The following is a 23674-nucleotide window of genomic DNA, read 5'->3' on the forward strand; positions in this document are numbered from 1 at the left end:
GGCTATTAAGGACATGCTTTATTGTGGAACTAGTGCTGGTTTACTGCTTGGACTTGATATTAGAGGTCTTTTCCAACCTAAATAAATCTGTGATTCTATCACAGGAAATTTTCTTCCAGCTTCTTATTTGCAAAGTACTGGGGGCCAGCAAGTTATTGTGGTACTGCAGTGGGACTGCAAGTGGTATTAATACAATGGCTAGGGTCTCCCTGGAAGTGGGAGAGCTACATCTACAGGCCTGGTGATGTTTCAAAAATCAATCATTTTTAAAAGCCCTGGCAATAAAATACAAGACATTAATGAAAGCTGACTGCTAGATCAGAGTCCACTTGTAAAAAATAATTCTGGACAAAACCTGAAATTTCAGAGTGAAGCGTGTGAATTTAACTCTGACATTAACAACAAATATGAAACTTCCAGGGGAAAAGGTGTTTTGCCAAGCAGAGGTACTTCAAGGATTTGTGTGCAGGAGCATCTAAAATTTTTTTTAAGCATTCAGTTTTTCGGTACTCCATTTTAGTTTCTGTGTCTGATTTGCAAACATGGTATTATTTTCTAAATAGCCCTAATAAATTTTGAACAATAAAATCACCCAGGAGACAAACTTTCAAGTGGATCCTAAGATGTTATACTGGATATATCTAAGCTAGAGACTATTCAGAGCATGTTTGCAATGTGTGAACATCTCAAATTAACAAGACCATGAGTTATGGGAGTGTTTTTGATGATAGAGAATTTTTTGTGGATGAACACTGTGATATTGATTTATTCACATTGATCAGCACCTTTAGAAATAATTTTCAATTACTTATCACAGGAGATAAATCCATGATACGATATCAAGCCTAATAATTCTCCACAACCTCATAAGCAATTTTTCCTTCAACAGAATCCCATTCCTCAATCTCTCCAGTCAATAACTGCGTATGAGCTTGCCCAAGAACTTCAGCTTGAGCCCTTTTAGACACTGTGGGAAAAGAAAGATGACTTAGCAAAAGAACACTGTATTGAGAGAGATGTGGTTTTATTACCATGTTTTCAAATGGAAGACAAAGTAAATACTTTTGATTAAATAGTACCTACATTCTAGTCTTACAGAATATAATTTTAGAAAAAAGTCTGAAAGCCTTTACAAAGCATCACTGACTGAAAAAATACTACACTAATTTATTTTGACAAGATTTTTATCAGAGAGGCAGTTTCATATGCATATAGACTTGATTTCTGTTTATTTATGCTGTGATATACTATCAAGAGGTAATGAGTAATGAATACAAAGACACACAAACTTGTGATATATTTATATTTGTTATATAAGCATTCATTAGATTGTTGTCCAAATATTTTACAGGGAAAACAAGGAGGAATGTGGGGTGGCAAGCACACCTGAAATAGATTCTGAAAATTGCCATGCAGATTCAGATAACAAAATTATCTGAATTACTATTTAGTTTAATAAATGAGTTTTTTAAGTTATTGTCATTGCTAAGTAATTGCAAGGCAACAAACTGAGGGAGTTTTTTTGGAAGGACATTATCCACTCCTTCAAAATGATGAAGGAAAATCTTTTCAACTATAAGATTTTTCTGCTGATTCTTTATGTCAAACAGTCACCAAGAGATTGTCACCTCCTGCTTTTCCTGGACCACTGCTCATAAAAAATGCTGCCTCCTACATCCATGGGAATGCTGTATCATTTTGATGTGCCTACTCCAGAAGCATTCCCACTAGCACTGTTTTTGTTGCCAATCCTTAACTCGTCCCCTGTGAAATATATTAAATGTGGATAACTAGATCATTTATAAGCATAACACTTAATCTTTTTTTTTTCTTCCATAAACACAATATCTGATTCTTCCCAATTATTTATTTTCTCCAAGAGGGGTTTCCTAGGCAGTTAACTCTTAGTTGCCTTTGCTAAGCAAGGGTTACATTAATTACTAACTTCTTAAATAACAAGCTTTGTTTGATGTTTCCAATTTAAAATGCCTCTACTGCTTTTTTTTCCATAAACATGATTATGGTCTTTCATTGTGGTATTTTAAATGATGTAAATATAGGGTTTTATTCAGTCATTTAATCATCTTAATTACAAGGTTTACCATAGCAAGATTAAAAATGAATGGAAGTTTTCATCCAGATTTACATGTTTCCCTCAGAATTAATACTTTCAGCTGAGCTTTTTAAGGCTTTTATTCAAGGCTTTCAGTATGAGCTTAATGGAGAACGACGATTCCCATTGTTAGAATGAGTAGAGCTCTGATGCACACAGGGGAAGGCAGATGTGTGCTACATCCTGCCTCAGAGGGATGCTGCCGTCTGGAGGGAGCTCGGCTACATAATCTATCTGCATCATGTGACATCTGTACAGATGTTAAACTGTATTTTTTTTTTTAATCTCTTTCTAAAGGGTAAAAGCCTATCTTACAAAGTTTGGAAATGGTGCTGTAAGCTGCATCTTTTATACCTCCCCTTTACTGCGATAAAACTGTACTTTTTATGAGAAAAGTTTCACCAAAAGTGAAACTAATGCCAATGCCATGGGGATCACAGTCCTTCCCATCCATGTCTGGATGTCTGCATACTGTGTTGCTAAGCAGGCAAGCCACTAAAAAATTCCTCTTACCATGTGCTAGAAAGTTTTGTCCTGCTCTTCTGTTACCCACACAGTTTTCTTGATCCTCATATTAATTAGAGAAACTCACAAAAAATAAAGTTTCTTTAAGTTATTCTAAGCTCCTATTTATGTGTACTTCAGATTTAGTCAGACATCCACCTTTGAAGTAAACACAAACCTATCACTTCTTACTGTTCAGGGTCTGCTAAAGGAACATGAAAGCTGCATTTGTATTAAATCTGCTGCTTTGGACTTCAGCTTCGCTACTAGTTGGAAACCAAGTCCAACTGAATTGCAGAACTCCCCTGTTTTGAATACTGCACACATTATATATAAAAATAATAAGACAGGAGGTAAATCACCTCATTCGAGTAAAGACTGGTTAGTAAACTTCATGCAAATTAGTTATGATAACAAGATGGTTATATTTGGGCTGGACTGCTCTGAGTGTGCTTCATTAACTTGTTTACAGGCAATTGCCTTGGGTATCTACACGCAGGACACAGCAAATTCTGTTCTGAAGGGGTCCATGCACCCTCTGGATCTCAATTTACTAAGCTGACTTCGGAAATACAATTCTCAGATGTCTGTCTATATGTAGCTGAAGGTCACAAGACTTTTTTAAGGTTGTATTGTTATTTTAAAATTAAATCCCAGGATCCAGACACCCAACAGTGACATTTCAGTCCACAACATTAGAAAACTTCTGTCCTATATGTAAATCTAGCCATTACCAGTTTCTTCAAAATCCCAGGAAGCCTTCAATATCTTAGATTTCTGATGCTCCAGCCCTCTCTAGGTATGAGTGAATGCACTTCATCATGTTAACCTGTCAGTAGGGGTGAGATTTCTTCCTGACTGTGGTTTATACTGTATAAAACAATATTATGTATTAAGCAGTAAAGTAACATCCAGATTCTTTTCTACTATATGGTTGGGGTTTTTTATCAAATATGAATTTTCAAATCAGTTTTAGCATAGAAAGCTAAATAATTTGCTTCCAGGAGAGGCCAGTATGCTCGTGAAAGTGATATCTCCCCTTCTGCCTTGAGACCAAGGCAGAATTTCTTTGCTGGAAACTCGAAGTTTACCAAAACAGCTGGACAGGTCATGCCTCTAACCATGACTCTGCCATAAGTTTGTAGAGGTCAATATGTATGAAGCTAGTGTTGGCATGTTGAACATTTCACATTCACTGTAAACAATTATCATCTCTTCCTAACTGCTAGACTTGCTGAGAAGGTAGAACTGCCCAATACTCCAGTATGTTTCCTCTTCTACTAACAAGAGTGAGGTTGAGAGGAACACTGGTGTTTGAGGGTTGGGGGGTTTTTGTTGTTGTTGTTATTTTTTTATATTCCTGTTAAAATGGAAGCCAGATCCTAGTATCCTGGACTTCACCAGCTGTTGAACTGCACTAAGGGGATCTATATGGACACTATAGAATACTCAGTTCTGTTTTGTTTTTCTCATAATTGCATGCCATAGTTTGTTCTTCGCTCATTTTAATTCCTAGTGGGAGCCTGATGCTGGGAATCAGAAATAGGCTGCTTCAGTAACAGTAGTAGAAAATAATTGCTTACTGCAAAGGATGGAAAGGTTTATTTAATAAACACTTCTTATGTCACATAAAATACAGAATGACAACTTTCTCATCTCTTCTTTGCATTTCTATAACTTATAAATTATCTACACAGAATGTTTTAAAACCTCTGTTTGAGAGTTGCATGTATCAGACTAATGAGTTAGATATCATGACTTGAAAGGTTCCTGCATTTGCCTATTAGACTTTATTACAGCCCTGTGATGATTTGTCTTCTATGGATAACTTGAATATACCTTAAATATTACTTTTTAGTAATGGGAGAATAAAAAGCATTAGAGGACAGGTTCAGAGTGTCTTAACATTTATATTCCTATCCTGATTCTGTGTTAACTTCATAGAGTCATCTTATCTCTTCACACATGACATATTTGCTTGGAAGAATCATAAAGGTGTTTCACTCTTGCATCACCTACTTGGTCACTTTTACTAGACTGCTTTTGAAACTTTCATGTCTAGTAATGGTAATTCACATGAATGTTATCATTAAATAGAATGTCCATGGCCCCTGACATTGCTCAACATAGGAATCTGTGTTCTTTATTTGTGCAACTGATTGATGACCATGCCTGTAGTTTTCATTATGGAATGAAAAAATGTGATTAACTTTTTTTCTTCTATGGTCTTTTCATTACTCAATACATGACCAGTAATTTTGCTGCTGACTTCCCTGAAGCACATTTTAAGGTTTCCTTCCTCAGTCTTGTTGAAGGCATTCATCTGAGGACATGAAATTTAAGAGTTTGGGAATTATAAAATTTTTTGTAGGGCAGCATTTTAACAAGCTGTATTTGCCAGAGTGGAGTTACTCCCAGTTTGCTGTGTGATGTGTTGTTATTAGATTTTAATTGCATTTTAATGATTGCATGTGCCGCAAATTCTAGACAATGTCTGTACAGTAGGTATATGGATAAATAAGTCTAGATTTTCTCTTATTTTTGTTTGGTTGGGTTTCTTGTGTTGTTGTTGTTGTCAGAGTTTTGGTGGGTTTTTCTGGGTTTTGGATTTTTTTTTGTTGATTGGTTGGTTGAGTTTTTTGTAATTTGAAATGTAATAAATGAACAAAAAAAGCATTACTTGTCCAACTGTAGTAAATTCTTCCAAGGAACTTGTAAGTATTAAAAAAAACCCACAAAAACCAAAAAGGAAAAAAAACCCACAAAATTTTCCCAGTATTACCACTGTTGAAAAATCTTCCCCACCCTCTCAAAAATGCTAGTAATTCTTTCAAATAATACATTACCTTACACTAGAAACTGCAAGTTATATGTCCCTACACCCACTGGATCACTCACTAGAGCTGTTTGTCCCCTCAGGGACTATGAAAACGTAGTGAGAAGAAGATGGTTGACCTTGCCCAATTAAGGCAGCACACAACAATGGATGATGGGGGCAGCCCTGACAGGGCTCTGCTTAAGGGATGTGTGCTGTAGTTTCACAGTCACAGTATTGTCTACATATATTACCCCAGCTGACAGCTCAGGAGAAACAAAGTGAAAGGAGATACCAAGAAAAGAGGGAGGAAGCATGAGAGATTAATTAATTTTAAAAATATGTGGAGCGAGTTGACCCTCAGGCTCATGCACTATTGCCTCTCAGGCACCAGCTGTACATGACTATTTGTCTACAGCCTGACAAATAGGACGATGATGAAAAGTTTCTGTAGTGGGCAAACTCCTCTTCCATCACGACAAGTTACTAGCCTGTTACTGATATGTCCCAACCAATTAGACATAACTAACAGAAACCTCTTCGTTTAGCGGTTAAACCAGACAGCATTGTCCTGCCAAGTTTAACAGAAATGGATGCTCATGGTATCACATCCACTTTTCCTCAGCTTGTGTTGAAAAGTACCAACTAAAGTGTTGCACAAATGCGTTCTCTGGCAATGGTTACACAATTTGTAAAACAGCAACAGCCCAAGGTTCACAGATTTAAGACTGATGTCACATACAGCAGTTACCATTTCAGACGTGCCGGGCTCTCCCAGAACCCACTTGCTCATAGTAACCTTCCCATTAGAATCCATTCACTGTTTAGATCCAATATTTTACTAAGCTGATGCCTGGAAAAATGCCATTTCACTAACATGTCAGCTAGCTAAATGTCAGAAAGCCCATTTTGTTTAAGTTAGAAAATTCCTAATTAATCTTATTTACCTCTCCATATCACAGAAAATAATAGAGTGAGAATGCACACAATAATCTGTGTAGCTAAGGAGAAGAAACCAGAAATACAATGCTGATCAGAAAGCTGAGACAAGAGGAAAGAGAAAAAGGAGAAAGAAATGAGAAATTATCTATTTCTAGGTCTCTGTATTCTAGCTTTTTATCTCCATGACCATTGTGATGAAATCTTAAAGGATGTTAAAAAAAAGGATGGAAATAGGGAAGTTTTCAGAAAATGCAATTCTTCCCACACTAGGCATAATTAGCTGAATTCAATGGTGATTCTGGTAGAGATGACTACTGTAAATGTTAGGAGACTAGTTTTGGTTCAGAGGCAGAAGGCTTTGGACTGAACTGATCTGAGTTCTGCTAGATTCCATTAATAAGTTTGTCTATAAAATAAAGTCATTTTTTCCTTATTTTGTAAGTATGAAAGTGAACTTACAACCATTTGAGGTGATACAAAGCTTAATGAGACATAGATTTTCATAAAGCCCAATTTAATCAGTTCAGGAAGATTGTTCCAGATAAATTAAGCAGTATGAATGGTTGGGATATCTCATTTGCCTTTTTCTTCTTCAAAGAGGAAACTAGAAATTATGTATTATGGGTTTTTTTCCTATACTATAGAATTATAACTGGCATGAAGGTAGCTATAATTTAACATTAAATATGTTAAAGGCAATTGCTTGGATTTTTTAAGGAGAAAAATGACTGGATAGGTATAAGTGTAATACCATAAGAGTTCAGACTGCAATCTGATAATAGTCAGATCTGAATCACTGTGCAGCAGCACACGTACCTTCTATATCTTCTGACAAAAAAAAAAATGTTTTCCAGAACAGTAGTAGTGAAAAAGTGACTTTTTATTACCAAAATGCCATATTTTTAACAATTTAATAATTCATATCACACTTAATTCTGATAATTTGATTGCCCATTCTATCTCCCATGTTCTTATACTGTGTTTCAATACTGTTAAAATCATTGTGATGACTTCTTTAGCCAGTTGATACAATTCCTGTTGTTTTGATGCCGCTGCCCCAGAGTGGAGAACCTGAGAGCAGAAAATTTTACTTAATATATTGGTTTATTAAAGCATTAATTTGCATGCTATTTTTTCCTCTTTCAATAAGTGAGAAATGTCCTATAGGACACTGCAGGGATAAAAATTCAGGAGTAGGAAGAGAGAATGGAAAGAAGGATTTAGGTAATACTGATAAAGTATTTGACAGCTTGGCTTTTCCTGCAGAACCACAAAGTCCTTTAGGAGTGTAGCAAGCTAGTTTCAATCCTGAAGAGTCTATTTTCAGCTCTATCAAATGCAAGAAGAAAGAAGCAATACCTATTTTCCAGAAGATAACAGTGGATAATCTAGAAATAAAACATCAAAGAAAAACTAAAATTGCACTGATTTACAATCCAGATCTTGTGACTTTACAAGATCCAGATCTTTTGTTGCCTAGAATCGGAAGGAAAACTTTCCAAATAATATTAAAATTTGTAACAAAAATGGCAGTTTTTTAAGTTAAAGTTTTCAGGTGCACAAAATATACTTATGTGCACACACAGGATTGAATTTTCACAGTTTTTTGTAAGTTTAACTAATTAGTATAACTAGTAAGTACATCCAAAGGGAGAAGGGTTGTCCTGGTAACCCACACTTGGACCTGCTCCATTGGGGTTCTTAGTCCTGTATCTTATGTCTCCTGACTGCTGGTGCAAAACAGGATGTCCTTGTTAGAAATTGTTTCCCTTGAAAATAAAACCAAATAGAATTTCAAGAGCGTGACATAATGTGTGAGAAAGGATAATTACCATTCTAAAGTCTAAGAAAGTGCTACAAGCTATACAGCTATATATTAAAAATCTAAAAACCTACAAATATATGAAAAAGCTAAAAATCTTCTGGCACCATGTCACAATTCTTTCCTACGCCTAAATGAAAATGGATTTTGAAAAACATAATAAGATTTCTGAAATTATATACATAGTCAGCAGAAGAGTGAAGGACTGTCTGCTGTTTGCATTATTCTATTGATGATATTTGTTTTAGACTAAACAAAAAAGAATAGGAGAGTTGGACAAATACCTTCTTCCGTTTGCATACATATTTAAAATGTTTCACTTTGACTGCCATTGCTAAGGGTTTGAGGAGGGGATGCATAATCCTGTGATACTGGTCTAGGCTAAAAAATTTGACAACAGAAGGTTACCTATTATGTCTCAGTAACAATTAAGTGACAAATATAAGGTGGGTGGAAGCAGTTCACTGGCTTTCCAGCAGTGCAGAACAGGGTGCACAGGGATGCAACAATGTAATGTCTTATGTAGAAACAGGTAGGAGTTGCATTCTCAACACTGTTGCACTTTAAATGATTTATTGGTGCTGACGTTTATTTGTGGTGATTTATTTGTACAACATGGTTGAATAGCAATATCAGCATTCTGGGGCAATTTGCTAATGTGACATGTTTCTTCCTCTTCATCTGCACTTTATTTTTTAATTAAGGCTGAAAAAATCATCTGTCACCATCATTCTTAGTAGGTAAAAAAAGTATTTTGTGAACTATATAATTGGTTTTATGCTATTCTCTGAGGCATATGTTCACCAGTTCCATTATGTTCAGAAAAAATGTAATGGCCGGTCCATTCCTTGGTACATTTAATACTAGAAAATATATACCAAGAAGGAGCTGAGCACTAGACCTTTAACATCTGGGGGATTATGAGATTTATACTGTTATTTTGTTGTTTGGGTTTTTTTACATATTTGAAAATCATATTCAGAGGGAGGATGAGAGAGTAGCTACCTGTCTCTGATGATCATCCACAAAGGTCCTAAGGATTCATTGGATATAAAGTTTTGTGTGTGTGTTTTGGCATTTCTTGTAGATGTAAAAAGAACTGGTAAGAAGAGAAAAAATATTAGAAATTAAAAGAATTACGTGTTAATGGAGAGATCCATTTGACTATGGCTTGATTCAGGACTTCTGGAAAGTCACTTCCTTTTATTACCTTAGGGTAAGAAATACTATAGGACCAAAGAAGCAGGCCTGAGAAAGATTCATCAATCATATTGTGTCATGCTCATGGTGGAATTCACCAAGCACTGACCTGCAGATAGACCCAGCAAAAGCCTTTATATTTATATTAAAACACTTAATATCAAGAGAATATAAAGCAGAGAGGCAGTGGGCTATGTCTTAAGTTCAGTGTGTACAGTCATGCAAGGGTAACTCTACAGACTCCAAGAACCCACATTTTGACAGTACAATTCCTATGACAACAACTACATGTATAGACTGGTGAATTCTGCTAAAAATAGTGTTTTGAACTATAAACTAGAGCTCTGCTTGCCTTTTATTTTCATTTCTATACCCAGAAGCCTGAATTTGAATCTTGTTAAAGAAATCTTTCTGCTACTATTAATCCTTCCTGGCATTAGGAAGCAAGGTGACTGAGGTGTAAAGGGACAAATTTCAATTGCTTCTTTCTTGTAAGAACAAGAAACTGAACTGAAACATATATACACTCCTTGAGAACTGATACTATTATAACTGAAGTACTAGTGAGTATTTGTAGCCAAATTACAGAACTTGCTTATAGTTTCTTCTGCTGAATAAGGAAAATTATGCATTTTGCATCTCTCAGCTGAAAAAGAATTAAGACAGAGCAATATTCTATAAATTTGGATGATCATCATCCAAACATTACTTCTGTTTTATTGCTTTGAAAAATGTCCTAGTTATGCCTTCAAAATGCATTATCTATTGGCATCACTATAGTTGTCATAACATGAAATTTCCATGTAAAGCAGTCGTCCCCTTGGGTGCAGGACTTTGGGTTCACTGCAAGTCACAAAGCTCTGGAGTAGGATTTTTCATCATACTCACCACTGCATCAAACTTAGAGAAGAGCAGAGAGTGCTGAAGTAACTATCACCAGTGACATTCAGTTGTAGAGAAAATCAAGTGTCGTAGCATGATCAGGGAACAAGAGAAACCTATAGTGAGGATGAAAAAAAAGGAAAAAAACCCTTTAAATTCTGTCAAATGTTTTGCCAGAGAAAATAATTTCCCCACATATTCTACACAGTGATATTTTCCTAGCATTAAACAACATACTCATTATTTTCCAGTGCCACACTTTTCATATGAATGTAATAGTTAGTTAAGCATTACCACAGAATCCTTGTTCATTCAAATTATTAAGAAACAAACAACTTGTGTTGTAGATTCAACACATTTCCATCATCAAAAATGTTCTAATAAATATAGGCTATCCAAATCAGAGTTTATCAGTAATGTTTTCTGCATATTTGCCTTTGAAAAATCTTATATTTCTTGTAGATCAGTGATTACAAATGCATAGATTTCTTCTAATTGTTAAAATGGTCAGCAGCAGAGGACAAAGAATTCCACATCTGGTGCTCTTGATCATGCTGTGCAGTCAGCTTTTATTCCCTTCAATGCACAGTAAGTTAATTTTGAGGTTATTCTAAATATTTTAGTCAACATGTGCTTTTATAAAATATGAATTTGAATTCCGGACACATTACAGAAACTTTGCTCTCTTGGTCAATACAAAGAATTATTAAAACGGGTTAGTTTGACTAGATACTCTTTCTTCCAATATTGTTAATTATATCTCACTTTTCAAATTAGATATTAATCAAATCTCATATAATCCACTAAACTATTTCATCTAAGATTGAAACAGATGAATTTTTAATTAGGTGTATCCTCTTGATCACCCTTTCTAGTGATAGACCAAATTTAGTTCTTCTCTTAGAGGATATTACTAACCATAGAATCATTTAGATTGGAGAAGACCCTTAAGATTGTTGAGTCCAGCAATCCTAAGTGCCATGGCTATATGTCCTCTAAATACCTGCAGGGTTTCTGATTTCACCAGTTTCCTGGAAAGCTTGTTCCAATGTTCCACAACATTTTTGGTGAAGATTTTCTAATGTCCAATTCAAATTTCCCCTGGCACAACCTGGGGCCATTTCTTCTTATCATTTCAGTTTTTGCTTAAGGGAAGAGACTGACCCTCACCTGTGAAATCTTCTTTCACATAGTTTTAGAGACTGAGATCATCCCAAACCTCTCTTTCTCCAGACTAAACACACCCAGGCAGCTTCCTCACAGGATTTCTGCTAAAGACCCTTCCCCAGCTCCATTGCCCTTCTCTGGACACGCTCCAGCCCCTCAATGTCTCTCTTGCAGTGAGGGGCCCAGAACTGAGCACAGGATTGCAGGTGTGGCCTCACCAGTGCCGAGTACAGGGGGACGGTCACTGCCCTGCTCCTGCTGGCTGTGGATTTTTCAGTAGATTCAATAGTGATTCTCTAGTATTGATTATTTACATTATTTATCTTTATTGTTCTTTATCACCTATTTTTTTCCTACTTTTCACAGCACATAACAATATACAGTGACATTTGTATTACCTGGTGTATTATAAACCACAGAACATCAATTTATATGGAGTATAAAGGAATTATCTATATAAGTATTGATTACCATTCCTATCTAAAAAATAAAAGAATATCAATAACAAAGTTGTTGTTTAAAATCTCTTAATTGCTTCAAAAAATAATTTTAAACTTTTTATGTAGCTTTTTCTGCCTCTGCCTTGTGTTGAGAATTTTCTGTTTCCAGTGTTTGTCTTCCTCAAAAAATTCTTTCAAATATTATCACAAATTTATTTGTTTCTCCCATCAGCTTTTTTTCCCATAAATTTCTGTCATTTAGACATCTTCTTTATTTACATAAAAGAACAATATATATTGATAAAATTATCTTAAAGTATTTCTAAACATTTCTTTACATGAGAAGGTTACTGAGAATATATAACAAATTAAATTTTATTTTTTTGGAAGTGTGTGTGACCTAGAGAAAAGAAAGGCATATTTAGCATTTGAGAATGACCCTTGCAAGAGGTTACAATTACTGCAGAACACAGAATGAAAATCAAAAATGATCAGTGCATTGGAGAATAACACTAAATTCAGGAAAATTCAAATTGCTGTACTTACCAAAGATCAAATATACAAATAGAAAAAAAGGAATAAGTGATTAAATGGAATTTTTCCTTAAAACAATGTAATTACAAAAAAATAACTGAATACTTAGTAGAATGGATAATTCAGTAGTAGAATTCTAGGACATCCTAAGAGAGCAGCTACCTGTGGAGTATGAGTGACTCTTGTTCCACTGCTCAGTAGTGCCGATGTCCAACTTTGGGTCCTACATTAAAAGATGTAGAAAAGCAGTAGAGATGAAAATAATAAAATTAAACAAAGGATTAAAAATCAGGACTTCTGAAAAAAAATTGAAGAGATTTGGCTGATCCAGCCTTGCAAAGAAAAGTTTGATATACGCAAGGAAAATGGTATTCCACTATAGCTGTAAAAGTTTAATATTGCTTTCCAGTAATGTGTTTTCAGTACTTCCAATATGGTATTTGATATAGGCAATAAACAGTATTAAAAAAAATAATATAGAAAAATATTAAAGAAAACTGTCCAGTTATCCAAGCAAAAAAAAAAAAAAAAAGCTATTGTGCAGATCTAAATTTAGGAATATAAATCACTGAACATTCTTTAAGAGTGGGCTGAGAATATTTGGACTTGCCTGAGGGCAGAAGAAGGTCCTGAATAACGTGTGGTTTTGATAACAGTATTTCGACACATTCTGGGAGAGGTTTCTTTTTCTATTATGCAAATCATAACAATGACAATCAAATACATGTGGTAATCCAATATCTTTTCAAAGCTGTATTTTTTGTTGTATGCCATGTGGTCTCTTTAAAGAGTGCATGTATGAGAAACGCATTTTATCAGTCTTTATATGTTTCAGTGGTTGGCTACATTTCATACATAATAAAGTACAAATGAGACTACACTGGCTGTCTACATTGGTAACAACAATATAATATTTGCATCCTCCAGAACAAGATGAATCCTCACAGTACATTTACCTTTTCTAGAATATTTTTAGTTATTAGCTGTGTGAGTGTTTATAAGAAAGAAAATATTTGGAGATTTACCACTGTAATTTAATCTTAAGAAAGACAAACATGATTGGTAGAACTGTGTTTCAGATAAGTGAGCAGTAGATACAAAGCCCCCAGAGAAGGAAATAAGCAATTTCATTGCTAACTGATAAATCGGCAATATTTGTTTGCTCTATGTGGGTGTGTTACAATGCAACAAATACATTATGTTCATTAAATATTTTCTTGGAGGATTAATGAACACTGATAATAAACCATAGCAGCACAAAGAGATGCACCACAATTATTTCTCTAATTGCGCTGGCAGGATGGAGGGACAACCCATTGTTATCATTCATTTTAGCTAAAAATAAGCCTCTTCTCCCTCTTAATGTGAAGTGTTCCCCATTATTAGAGGGTACTGCATATTGCACCCTTATTCTCTGGATAGTGTACAGAATATTGTGAGGAAAACGTTCAAAGCTTGGCTTGGTATAAAATTAGGCTTTATATTTTCAGGAGGGGAGATGTAGGCCTATATGTTTCCTTACAGTTTATTTCATTCAAACGGAATAGTTCTAAATGCTAAGGTAAAGCCATCTTGAAAATTTCATTGAATATATATATATATGTTTCAAAATACTTCATATATATATTTAGTAATATATTTGATATTTATATATATATATTTAATATATAATATGTATAGTAAATTCAGCCTGTAATCTTGAGTGTACTGTTTTACTTATCGATTAAAACATAGCAATAAAAACTTCTTCAGATTTGCAAAATCTTCCAGATTATCTCAGATTTTGTCTGTCATCAGGCATCGATATCATTTATTCATCAAGTACTGCCATCTTGTGGAATTAGAGTAATCAAAGCAAATTCTAAATGGATGAAGAGAAATATATTTTTCACACAGGATCTCCCACTACACCACAAAATGAAGTCTAGAACTGGAATTATTTCTTGTACAAACATTATATCTCCACAGAAGTAAAATTATGGCATGGATATTTTGTATGCTTTGCCCTTGAATAGGCAAAATTTAGCCATGTTATGGACACTTAGGTTTTCAGTGACCTTAATAGAGTTAATATAAAAACCTTCTTGTAATGTCTTCCCTTGCACCCAAAATACCACTTAGCTAACAGGACTGGTGAAAAAGCTGTCCAGAAATTCATGGTAAAAGGATGAATGGAGCAATTTCTTAAGAGAAAATCCCTGAAGCAAATCTGGGAAACATTCAGGCAATAACAAACATAGGACTGAATATTTGGTGTTATCTGAACACTTCAGCACAGCTCTCTTTACAATACTTCAGGCATTATTTCATACTGACCCACAGTACACTTTTGCATTACCATAGTACTGACATTTTCTGCATCAGAATATCTCCAAAAGCACTAGGAAAAATGCTGATATGTCAGTATTCCAGCTTCATCCATTATGGGAAGTATATCACACTGTGACAATTTAGGAATTAGTGTTGTTTAACAGAAAAACAGAACTACAAAAATCATTTAAGAAATTATATTAAGCAAGATTTCACAGTTACATTAATTCTGTCAGGAAATAGATTAGTTCTTCTTACTACTTCATCACCAAATGACCCAGATTTTTACCTATATAGCCTAGTAAAAAGTGTTTAATAAAATACAGAAACAAATTGGACATTAGGAAGGCTTTCCAAATCATCTTCAGAAAAAAGATAAACATTTCCTTAGAGCCATCCTTCTGTAAAAAAGGTTGGTCATTCATAAAAGGAACTATCAGTTTTGTTTTTACCAAAATGACTTATACCATTTTTATACCAAAACTTTATATATGAGAGAATTTAGTAGCAGAAGACTTTTTCAGCCCAACACTTGTTAATTTACAACTGTTCTACAGTACATAATTTCTCCATCTTTTTATTCTCTGTTTCTGTTTGTGTTGATGCAAAGTATCTGTGGATAACTTTATTTCATGTTGGCAGACAACTGTAATTTCCAGGAAGGGCTCTGCATCCTCTTTGTCATTTTGTTATTGATGTCACATTAAAAATAAAAAAGATGGGCATAAAAATTAAAAAAACACTCTGCACATGTTCTGAAAAAAACCTCCAAGGTTGTGTATAGTGCAGTGTTTAGTTTTCTCTTTTGTCTTAAACTTATTTTTCCCTGTTGAAAGCAAATTGTGTACAGCATGGAAAAACCATTTACTAAGGTTTTTCTCAAAAGCAGATGACTTCATAAGGTCCATATCTAAAGTAATTACTTTCTGATTTTTATGTTCTGGTTTGGTTTATTTAGATTTTGGTAGCACTGACTTTTAACTTAAAAATTTCTTGATGGCTACATTATTTATCTATCAAGCTTCAGATGCATTTCTGGAGTTCAATATCCCATTGAAAAATAATGCAATGACAGTTGTATTTGTGCTTGGCCAAATTACACTTGGTCTAAAATCTTGTAACATAAACCATTATAGGAAAATTCAGGCTTGAAGTTCAGTAAAAACTGCTGTGAACTGTGTACAAATAGACCTGGTGACATCTGTTTGGTCTTTGGCTTCTTGTTCTGAAATCCTTAAAGTTCACTCAGTGGTTTACCATTTTGTATGAGTGGGATTTCAGATGATGTTTAAATGCCTTTCTTCTTGCAGTTTACATGTGCTCCTGTACTAAACTCCTGTGGGACTTGTGACATGTAACTACATCACCCGTTGTTTCAGAATATTATTGTGCTTGTACAGTATAGATTACACACATGCCTACAGAGAGACAGCTATGTTTTAAATGTTGATTCTCCATTATTTTCTTTTTATTAGTGTTTTTTTAATATGTCTTTGCAATCACTTGGGTATTGGCTTATGCTAAATACTAATAGTAGAAAAACAAACCAGCAAAACAAATCAAACCCCCAGGTCTTGTACATGGCCAGCCTTTGTTAGCAATTTTGGTTTTTACAAACTCTAACTTGTAATTTTGCTGGCATACAAAGTAGAAACAGTCGGAGTCCAAGAATGTGAACAGCAATGCATGATTCATCCTCTTCTTGGTCTGCAAATTTAGAAGTGTGAGATATTTGCACAATGGATCAATGTCAAGGTACACCCATTTCCCCTTAATTGCAGTCATTCTGTGAACACCCTTTTGTAAAATCACTTCTGCAAGAATCATCCATCTATTTCTGTCAGCTAAAAACTGTGGGGTCCCCAGATCCCAAGCCAGCTGTGGTTGTTTCTGACTGGTCTGCAACATTTTCCTGAGATACTTCCAGTGAAACCTATGCATAGTGTATGGACATGACCCTCAAAATTTTATTTAAAATCTGCTGAACTCATTACCCAAATCCAACAAGAGAAAAAAATTCATGAAGTATCTAAGGGGCTTTTCACCTGCAAAGGAGACCAAGAATTCCAGATGCATTCCAGATCTGAGCATTCAGATGCATTCTTCAGGTATTTTAAGGTGTATTCCTGAGGTTTTTCTTTCTAGAAATGAAAAATAGGAGCAATTCTTTCAATATTAATGGGCTGACAAGAATCAAGAAGTAAACTGCTAACACTTTTTTCTGGACTTAAGAGTTTGGGCATCTGGCTGGAATACAGATGCTGTAGGCATGCAAAAAAATATTACAAAAAAAAAGAAAAATAAAAGAGCCTTAACTACAGCTTTATAGCATAAATGCTTTGAGTTTCAGGTTTGGCAGGAGTTCTGTTACTTTTTTTGTCTCAGTACACTATGCCTGTAAACATTCATCCATCACGCCACTTTTAACAGCAAAAATAATTAAGAAAGTGACAAAATGCCGGTGTCCCCCCAGATTCAGCACCAGTAAAGACTAAGTATTTTATTTCCTTAGAGGCACAAAAATTTATTGCCTGAAATCTGTTCCTTAGTATTAATTCTAATTAATAAATGAATAATTAATTGTAAGTGGTTTTAGGCTAGGAATGGAGAAAATTCTCTTCTGTGTGAACTGCCAGTGAACCCACACTGATCACTGTTTTGGATTTGCTTTGAACTACTTTTAAACCAGAGCAATTAGTGAGACTGATTACTTTCCATTTGAATTGGTAACAGGTCTTCAGTTAAAGCCTGTGTATTTTCCTTGAACTTGTGTATTCATCATCACTTTGTAGAATTTTATACTGCCATGCATCATTTTTTGCCAGATAAAGCATTATGGCAAAACATGGTGATAAAATTTTCGGAGACACATTTGTACATTTGGGGCATAATTTGTATTTTGCCTGAAACATAACAGAAGAGGAAGGAAAACCTGAACACTCAGAGCACTCTCTGAGAGCTCTTAATTCCTTAGAGTCCTGTGTAGCCACCATACATACTAATAAATCAAAAAAAGATTTTAGCAAAAAGTCAATGTGTGCAGTTTAAGCCCCCATTTTGAGATTTTGAGGCAGTCTTCCCCTCCTGTCAGCTAAGTATGTTCAGTCCTTTAACACAGCATTTTAATATTGATACCACCAGGGTTTTTTTTAGGAGAGAATTTTCATCTGATTTAAAAATTAGAGTAAACTTATTTAAAATTGATTCAAAAGATACTGCACCTTTATAGCACTATATGCACTGTTTGCTTGTATTGGTTGAAAAAGCGGTCATTGTGCTTTGTTCCTTTCTCTCCATGGTGTCAGGGGACAGTACAATACAAGGACAGAAAGGACAAATAGTTGGAATTTTCAATTCTCTCCATACTGTTATAGTCGAAGTGCACTCCTGGCTAAGATGTAATATGTTTCACACTTCTTATACCAGTTCCTCTCCTCTCATTAAAAGAAAACCGCATAGCAAAATTTAAATTTTGAGGTGTTTCCTCTCACCCCTTTGACTCTTTAATTTTCAACTAACTTTATATCAAAAAACAATTTTGACTTCATGGGGATGAAAGCATGAGAGAACCAGACTGACACATTTGAAATTACTGTCTTCTTGTTGCTGCTGAAGATGAGTAGTCACACAAGTAATTTCAATCTAAAAGCTTGAAATTTGTTGTACCAGTGGAGCAGTTTGCCTCTTGGAGCAGTAGTGGGGACTTTACATTCCTAGACTAACTTCAGCTTTTCCCATTTTGAAGCAAGGTTTTTGAAGGCTATATGGGAGGGAGATTACAGTACAAATAACCTTACATTAGATGCGCCAGTTTAAGTAGTGAACAATATTTTTTTCAAGTGTGAAGAAAGAATGAAACAATGTAAAATAAGCTCAAAAGGAGAAATATGTGTAAAGAAGTATACATAGAGTTAAGACTTTAAAGTCAGAGTTGGTGAAACTCCACATGAATAATTCCCTGCAAGGAACATCCTGCTAAATCAGAATCTCATTAACTTTACTGATACTTCTAATGTTGAGGCATAAATGAATCTAGGTTTTTATTGAACCATGATATAATATCATACAGAATAATAGGAAATAACTTTTTTTCCCTCAACTAATTATTATGAGTATAAAGGGAAAAGTATATAATGTTCAGGTAAATAGAACAGATAATTCATGGGATAAAAATAAGAACCAAGGGACTGGATTTATCTGCTATTTTTAAACATCACAAAGATTTGTTGGCTGCTTTGGTTTAAGGAATCATTCATTGTTCATAGGAATTTAAACTGCATAAAGGAAGGGTTAAGAAATTCTTCAATGAAGCAAATGTAAAAGATAGAACTATAAGGCAATAATATTGCCTACAAGGTAGGTTGAACAGTTACTACAATCTAGTGACTTTAAAAACAAACATTCATAATGAAACCTGTTTATACACATACATTTGCAGAAGCCATCCATAGCTCTGTAGGAATCATCTTGATATATTTCCCTGCAAAAATGACCAAGTAGAGAAATTAATTCTTTGGATATTATTATTATTAGTTTGGCCCAAAAGATTAGAAAAGGGATTTACTCAATATCTTATTGCTGTTTTCTGAGTCTGATGAATTCATTAATTATTTCACCTGAACTAAGTCTGCCTTCACAGGAACTTGTGGATTCAACATTTATGCTATTTTCAAAATCCCAAGGGGAGAAAAAAAATATCTTCTCCAAACAGATTAAAAGTTTTTAAAATCTTTAACTTTTTTCCCCCCATAGATTATTTAAATAAAGCTAATGAACTTTAATTTAGTGTATCTATTAACATGACACAATATTTTTTCCGCAATTGCTTCATCTTATTTTCTTTCTGTGTTCTTTTAGAGATCATCTATAGCTGGGTATTTAATGAATTCCCATCTTTTGTGGCAGAAGACAGCAGGCGTTTCATCTCTCAGGAGACAGGCAATCTCTACATATCCAAGGTACAAACATCCGATGTTGGCAGCTACATATGCCTGGTGAAAAACACAGTGACAAACGCCAGAGTTTTGAGTCCTCCTACGCCTCTGACACTGAGAAATGATGGTAAGAAAGGCATTATTTCTGGGTAGTAGATGAAAAAAAAACTAAATAAAAATACTCTAATTAATTTACGAATCATGATTTTATAGTTCTTAAAAAAACTATGGTTTTTCAGTATATGCATGCATTTTCTGTAGAAAATGGCAAAGGTAAGTTGTCCTTAGAGGCAATTTCTTTTAGAACATCCAGACATTGTGAGAATACTTAGATCTGTGAAGGCTGAAGTGCAAACTGACATCTCTCTGTGTATCTTGTTTAGAACAGTTACTCCACCTTGCTCTTCTGATGTTCTGTCTCTGACACACAGAAGCATATCTCCTTTATAGGCGATGTCTGTTTTCTTAGGGCTCAGTTCAGTTGCCTCAACCCAAGTGGCTACTGCCACACTGGTACTCTCAGGCACCTGAGACATCCACGGGGGACTGGCAAATGTCACATGGGGCATACAGACCAGCTGCAAGATGCCAGGAAATCATTCATGTATTTGGCCACTGTGCTTAAAGACAACACAAAAATGTTTCCCTAAATACACTGGCAGCAAAAGGAGAGCTGAGGAGAATCTCCATCCTTTTCTGGGCGCAGAATGTGCCATAGTGTCAAAGGATGACAAAAAGTCTGAGATACTTAGTGCCTTCTTTGCCTCAATCTTTAATACCAAAAGCAGTTGTACTCAGGATACTCAACTCCCAGAGCTGGAAGTTAGGGGTGGGGACCTGAGTGATACCCCTATAATCCATGAGGGAATGGTTAGTGATCTGCTATGCCAATTAGATACCCACAAGTCCATGGGCCAGGATCGGACACACCCAACAGTAATGAGGGAGCTGGTGAAAGAGCCCACCAAGCCTCTCACAATTATTTACCAATAGTCCTGATTATCCAGAAAAGTCCCAGTTGACTGGAAAATAGCAAATATGAGGCCTATCTACAGGAAGGATAAGAAGGATGATCCAAGTTCTGGGTTCTGCATTTGGATCACAACAGCCCCAGGCAATGCTATAGGCTGGGAGCAGAGTGATTGGAAAGCTGCCCAGCAGAAAAGGACCTGGGGGTGCTGGGCAACAGTGGCTGAACATGATCCAGTGTGTGCCCAGGTGGCCAAGAAGGCCAATGGCATCCTGGCCTGGATCAGCCAGGGTGTGGCCAGCAGGAGCAGGGCAGTGATTTATTGTCCTGCTGTACTCAGCACTGGTGAGGCCACATCTCAAGTATGTGTCCTGTTCTGGGCCACTCAGTTGAAAAGAGGATATTGAGGTGCTGGAGTGAGTATAGAAAAGGGCAGTCAGACTGCTGGAGGTCTGGAAAACATATCCAATGAGGAGTGGCTGAGGGAGATGGGATTGTTTAGCCTGGAGAAAAGGAGGTTCACAGGAGCGTTTATCACTCTCTACAACTGCCTGAAAGGAGCTTGCAGAGAGGTGGGTGTCAATCTCTTCTGTCATGTCTCAAAGGAACAGAGAAAATGGCTGATATTTTCCTTCTTTTCAAGATGTTCTAAATTTGATTATGCTTTCTAGTTCCTCACAGCAGTTCAGCACGTGTGAATCCACACGTACATAAATCAAAGAGAGAGAGAAACTTTTGAGAGCTTTCTTATAGCTTTTTCTCAAACAAATATTAATTCTATGCTACAAACACATTACAAAATCTGGATTTTAACACAGATGACTTAGTTTAATAGAGTAAATTTAAAATATGTTCACCAATTAGAATGAAATTAAGGTAATGTTTGTTCATTGTAGCAAATTTAAATTTCCTTCTGCATAGCATGTAGCCTCTGCAGCAAAAAGCTGCTCTTTTAATTTATCACTTCCTATTTTATTTTCCTGGTTTAGTACCTATGTTAATTATTGAGTTTCAGGTGTTTAATTTTACTGACTTAACATAGTGAATCCATATAACACATCTTTTTGATAATTTTTTTTCAAATTTAAAATGTGCAAACATTGACTGCCCTTTTAATCTGTTTGGACTCTGAAAAAAATAGAATTTCGTTGTCATATTTATTATTCATATCTGACTATTTATTCTTTATGATATTTCTTCATGCTTTTATTTGGTTCTGTCTTGTGCAGATTATCTATTTTGTACTGACAGTACATAGGCACACAACACACTGAAAGAAATTGAGAGAGTAAATAAGGATAAAGGCAGCAGTCTACATCACTGAGCTAAGAAAAAAAATCTATGAAGGAAAACTCTGCAGATTTTTTTAAATGTCAAGTGGGTAGTAAATACCAGCCTCCAGCAAATTTTTTGTTTCACGGCTGGCTGTCACACCACTGTGATAATCCAACCTTCTGAACTGCGCTGGAGTATTGGGGAAGTGTTTGCACATAGACGAACAGCTCCTCAGCAATTTCCCAGTTTCCTGACTCATTTTTTCGCACACAGGAATTTCTACTAGGCTTCCATTCCTTAATTTTAATCTGTTGGTATTTATGAAAAGCTCCTTTCTTGTCATGGAATTCTTCAGTAGTTCTCAGTAAATTGCTTGCCTTCCTGTATGACTGAGCAAGTTTCTCAGTGAAGAAACCTCAAAAACCTCAACTTTCCACCTAACCTTGCCATCTCCACAAAAGTACCTTGGAGAAAATTGTTAAGGAAAATACTGGTTGCTAAATCATATTATTTGGGACATCTGTCTGATTCTACCTCCTCCACATAATGCAATAATAGGGACCTTTTGAAAACTATCTGGGATTAGAATAAAAAATTTCCACAAATCCTACTGTACTTTTTCATTTTCATACAAATAGCCTTATGTAATACTGCCTTGTCCACTGACAAATATCAAAGGGTCACAAGAACCTTTTTAAAGTATACATTCATTATGCGCAAAAAACCAGAATGACTGTTGAAAAGTTGCGCTATCTAGTTAAAGAAAATAAAATAATTTATGAAGAAAGAAGCTGCTGGGAATAGACTCTAAGAGGGATGTGAGAATTTAAAAATGGCATTAAAACAAACATTAAATTACCTGAAAATATACTCGACTCTATGTTTGCTGAGTTGTGTTATATATTTTTAAATATGGCTTTCTAAGCTCTTCTTAGTCATAAAATTACTTGAATTACTTGAACTACTTTTCAAATATTCACTTAGGTTTAAAAATAATACATCTTTCTGAGTTCCAAGGGTTGGCACCACAACTGACATTACCCTAAGCAGTCAGCACATTTGTTAGAAACCACAGGAAGAGCTTGTGGTTTTAAACAGCTTTTACAAATAGCTCTGTATAAATAAAACAATTTATATAACCTGTATTCTCCAAACATATATATCATTAACTCCAAAGTACTCTAATTGATTTATTTAACATCATTGTTAGATTTTGATGTATTACACTACCTATACCCAGGGGACTAGACAGCTTGTGACAAAAAGCACTTCAATGACAACACTGGTCTCTATTTATCTATGAGAAAGAAATGAAATAATATTAAGGCATTCTGTCAAAATCTGAAAGATTGTAAGAACTTACTGGGATTTTATTAATCTTTTATTTCTTCTGTGATGTGTCTCAAAGGAGAGCTTAGCTGCTTGATATGAAGCAAATTAAATAAAAACATCAAGAAATCCTTCAGTGGATTCTGAATAAAATGAATACCTCATTTGTTCAGATGTCCTTGACAATCAGTCATTTCATATAATTCAATTTCACTTCAAGCTGAGTTATAAAAACATCCTAAAATTTTGAGGAGAGAAAAAGTTTTAGGAGGAAATAAAAAAAATAGACATCCTTTCATTAACTGCCTCATAATGCATTACAAACTTTGAGGAAATATTTGATAGCTGTTTACAAATAATAAACAGCTTTGTTAAATTGTATCTTCACAGGCTTGGATGCTGATTGGGAGCAGTAAATTATCTTCACTCATGAAAAC

General features: G+C 35.1%; 1 protein-coding gene across 7 annotated transcripts in view; it reads left to right on the forward strand.

Moving 5' to 3' along the window:
* Window positions 1–23674, forward strand: part of CNTN5 (contactin 5) — a 600552-nt gene that overhangs the window by 423560 nt on the left and 153318 nt on the right. For all 7 annotated transcript variants that reach the window (XM_038141215.1, XM_038141204.1, XM_038141258.1 and 4 more), the window contains one exon: window positions 19587–19790. In XM_038141215.1, coding sequence (XP_037997143.1) covers window positions 19587–19790 — 204 coding nt within the window. The remainder of the gene's footprint in view (window positions 1–19586; window positions 19791–23674) is intronic.

Source organism: Motacilla alba, chromosome 1, assembly GCF_015832195.1.
Source record: "Motacilla alba alba isolate MOTALB_02 chromosome 1, Motacilla_alba_V1.0_pri, whole genome shotgun sequence".
NCBI classification, from domain to species: Eukaryota; Metazoa; Chordata; class Aves; order Passeriformes; family Motacillidae; genus Motacilla; species Motacilla alba.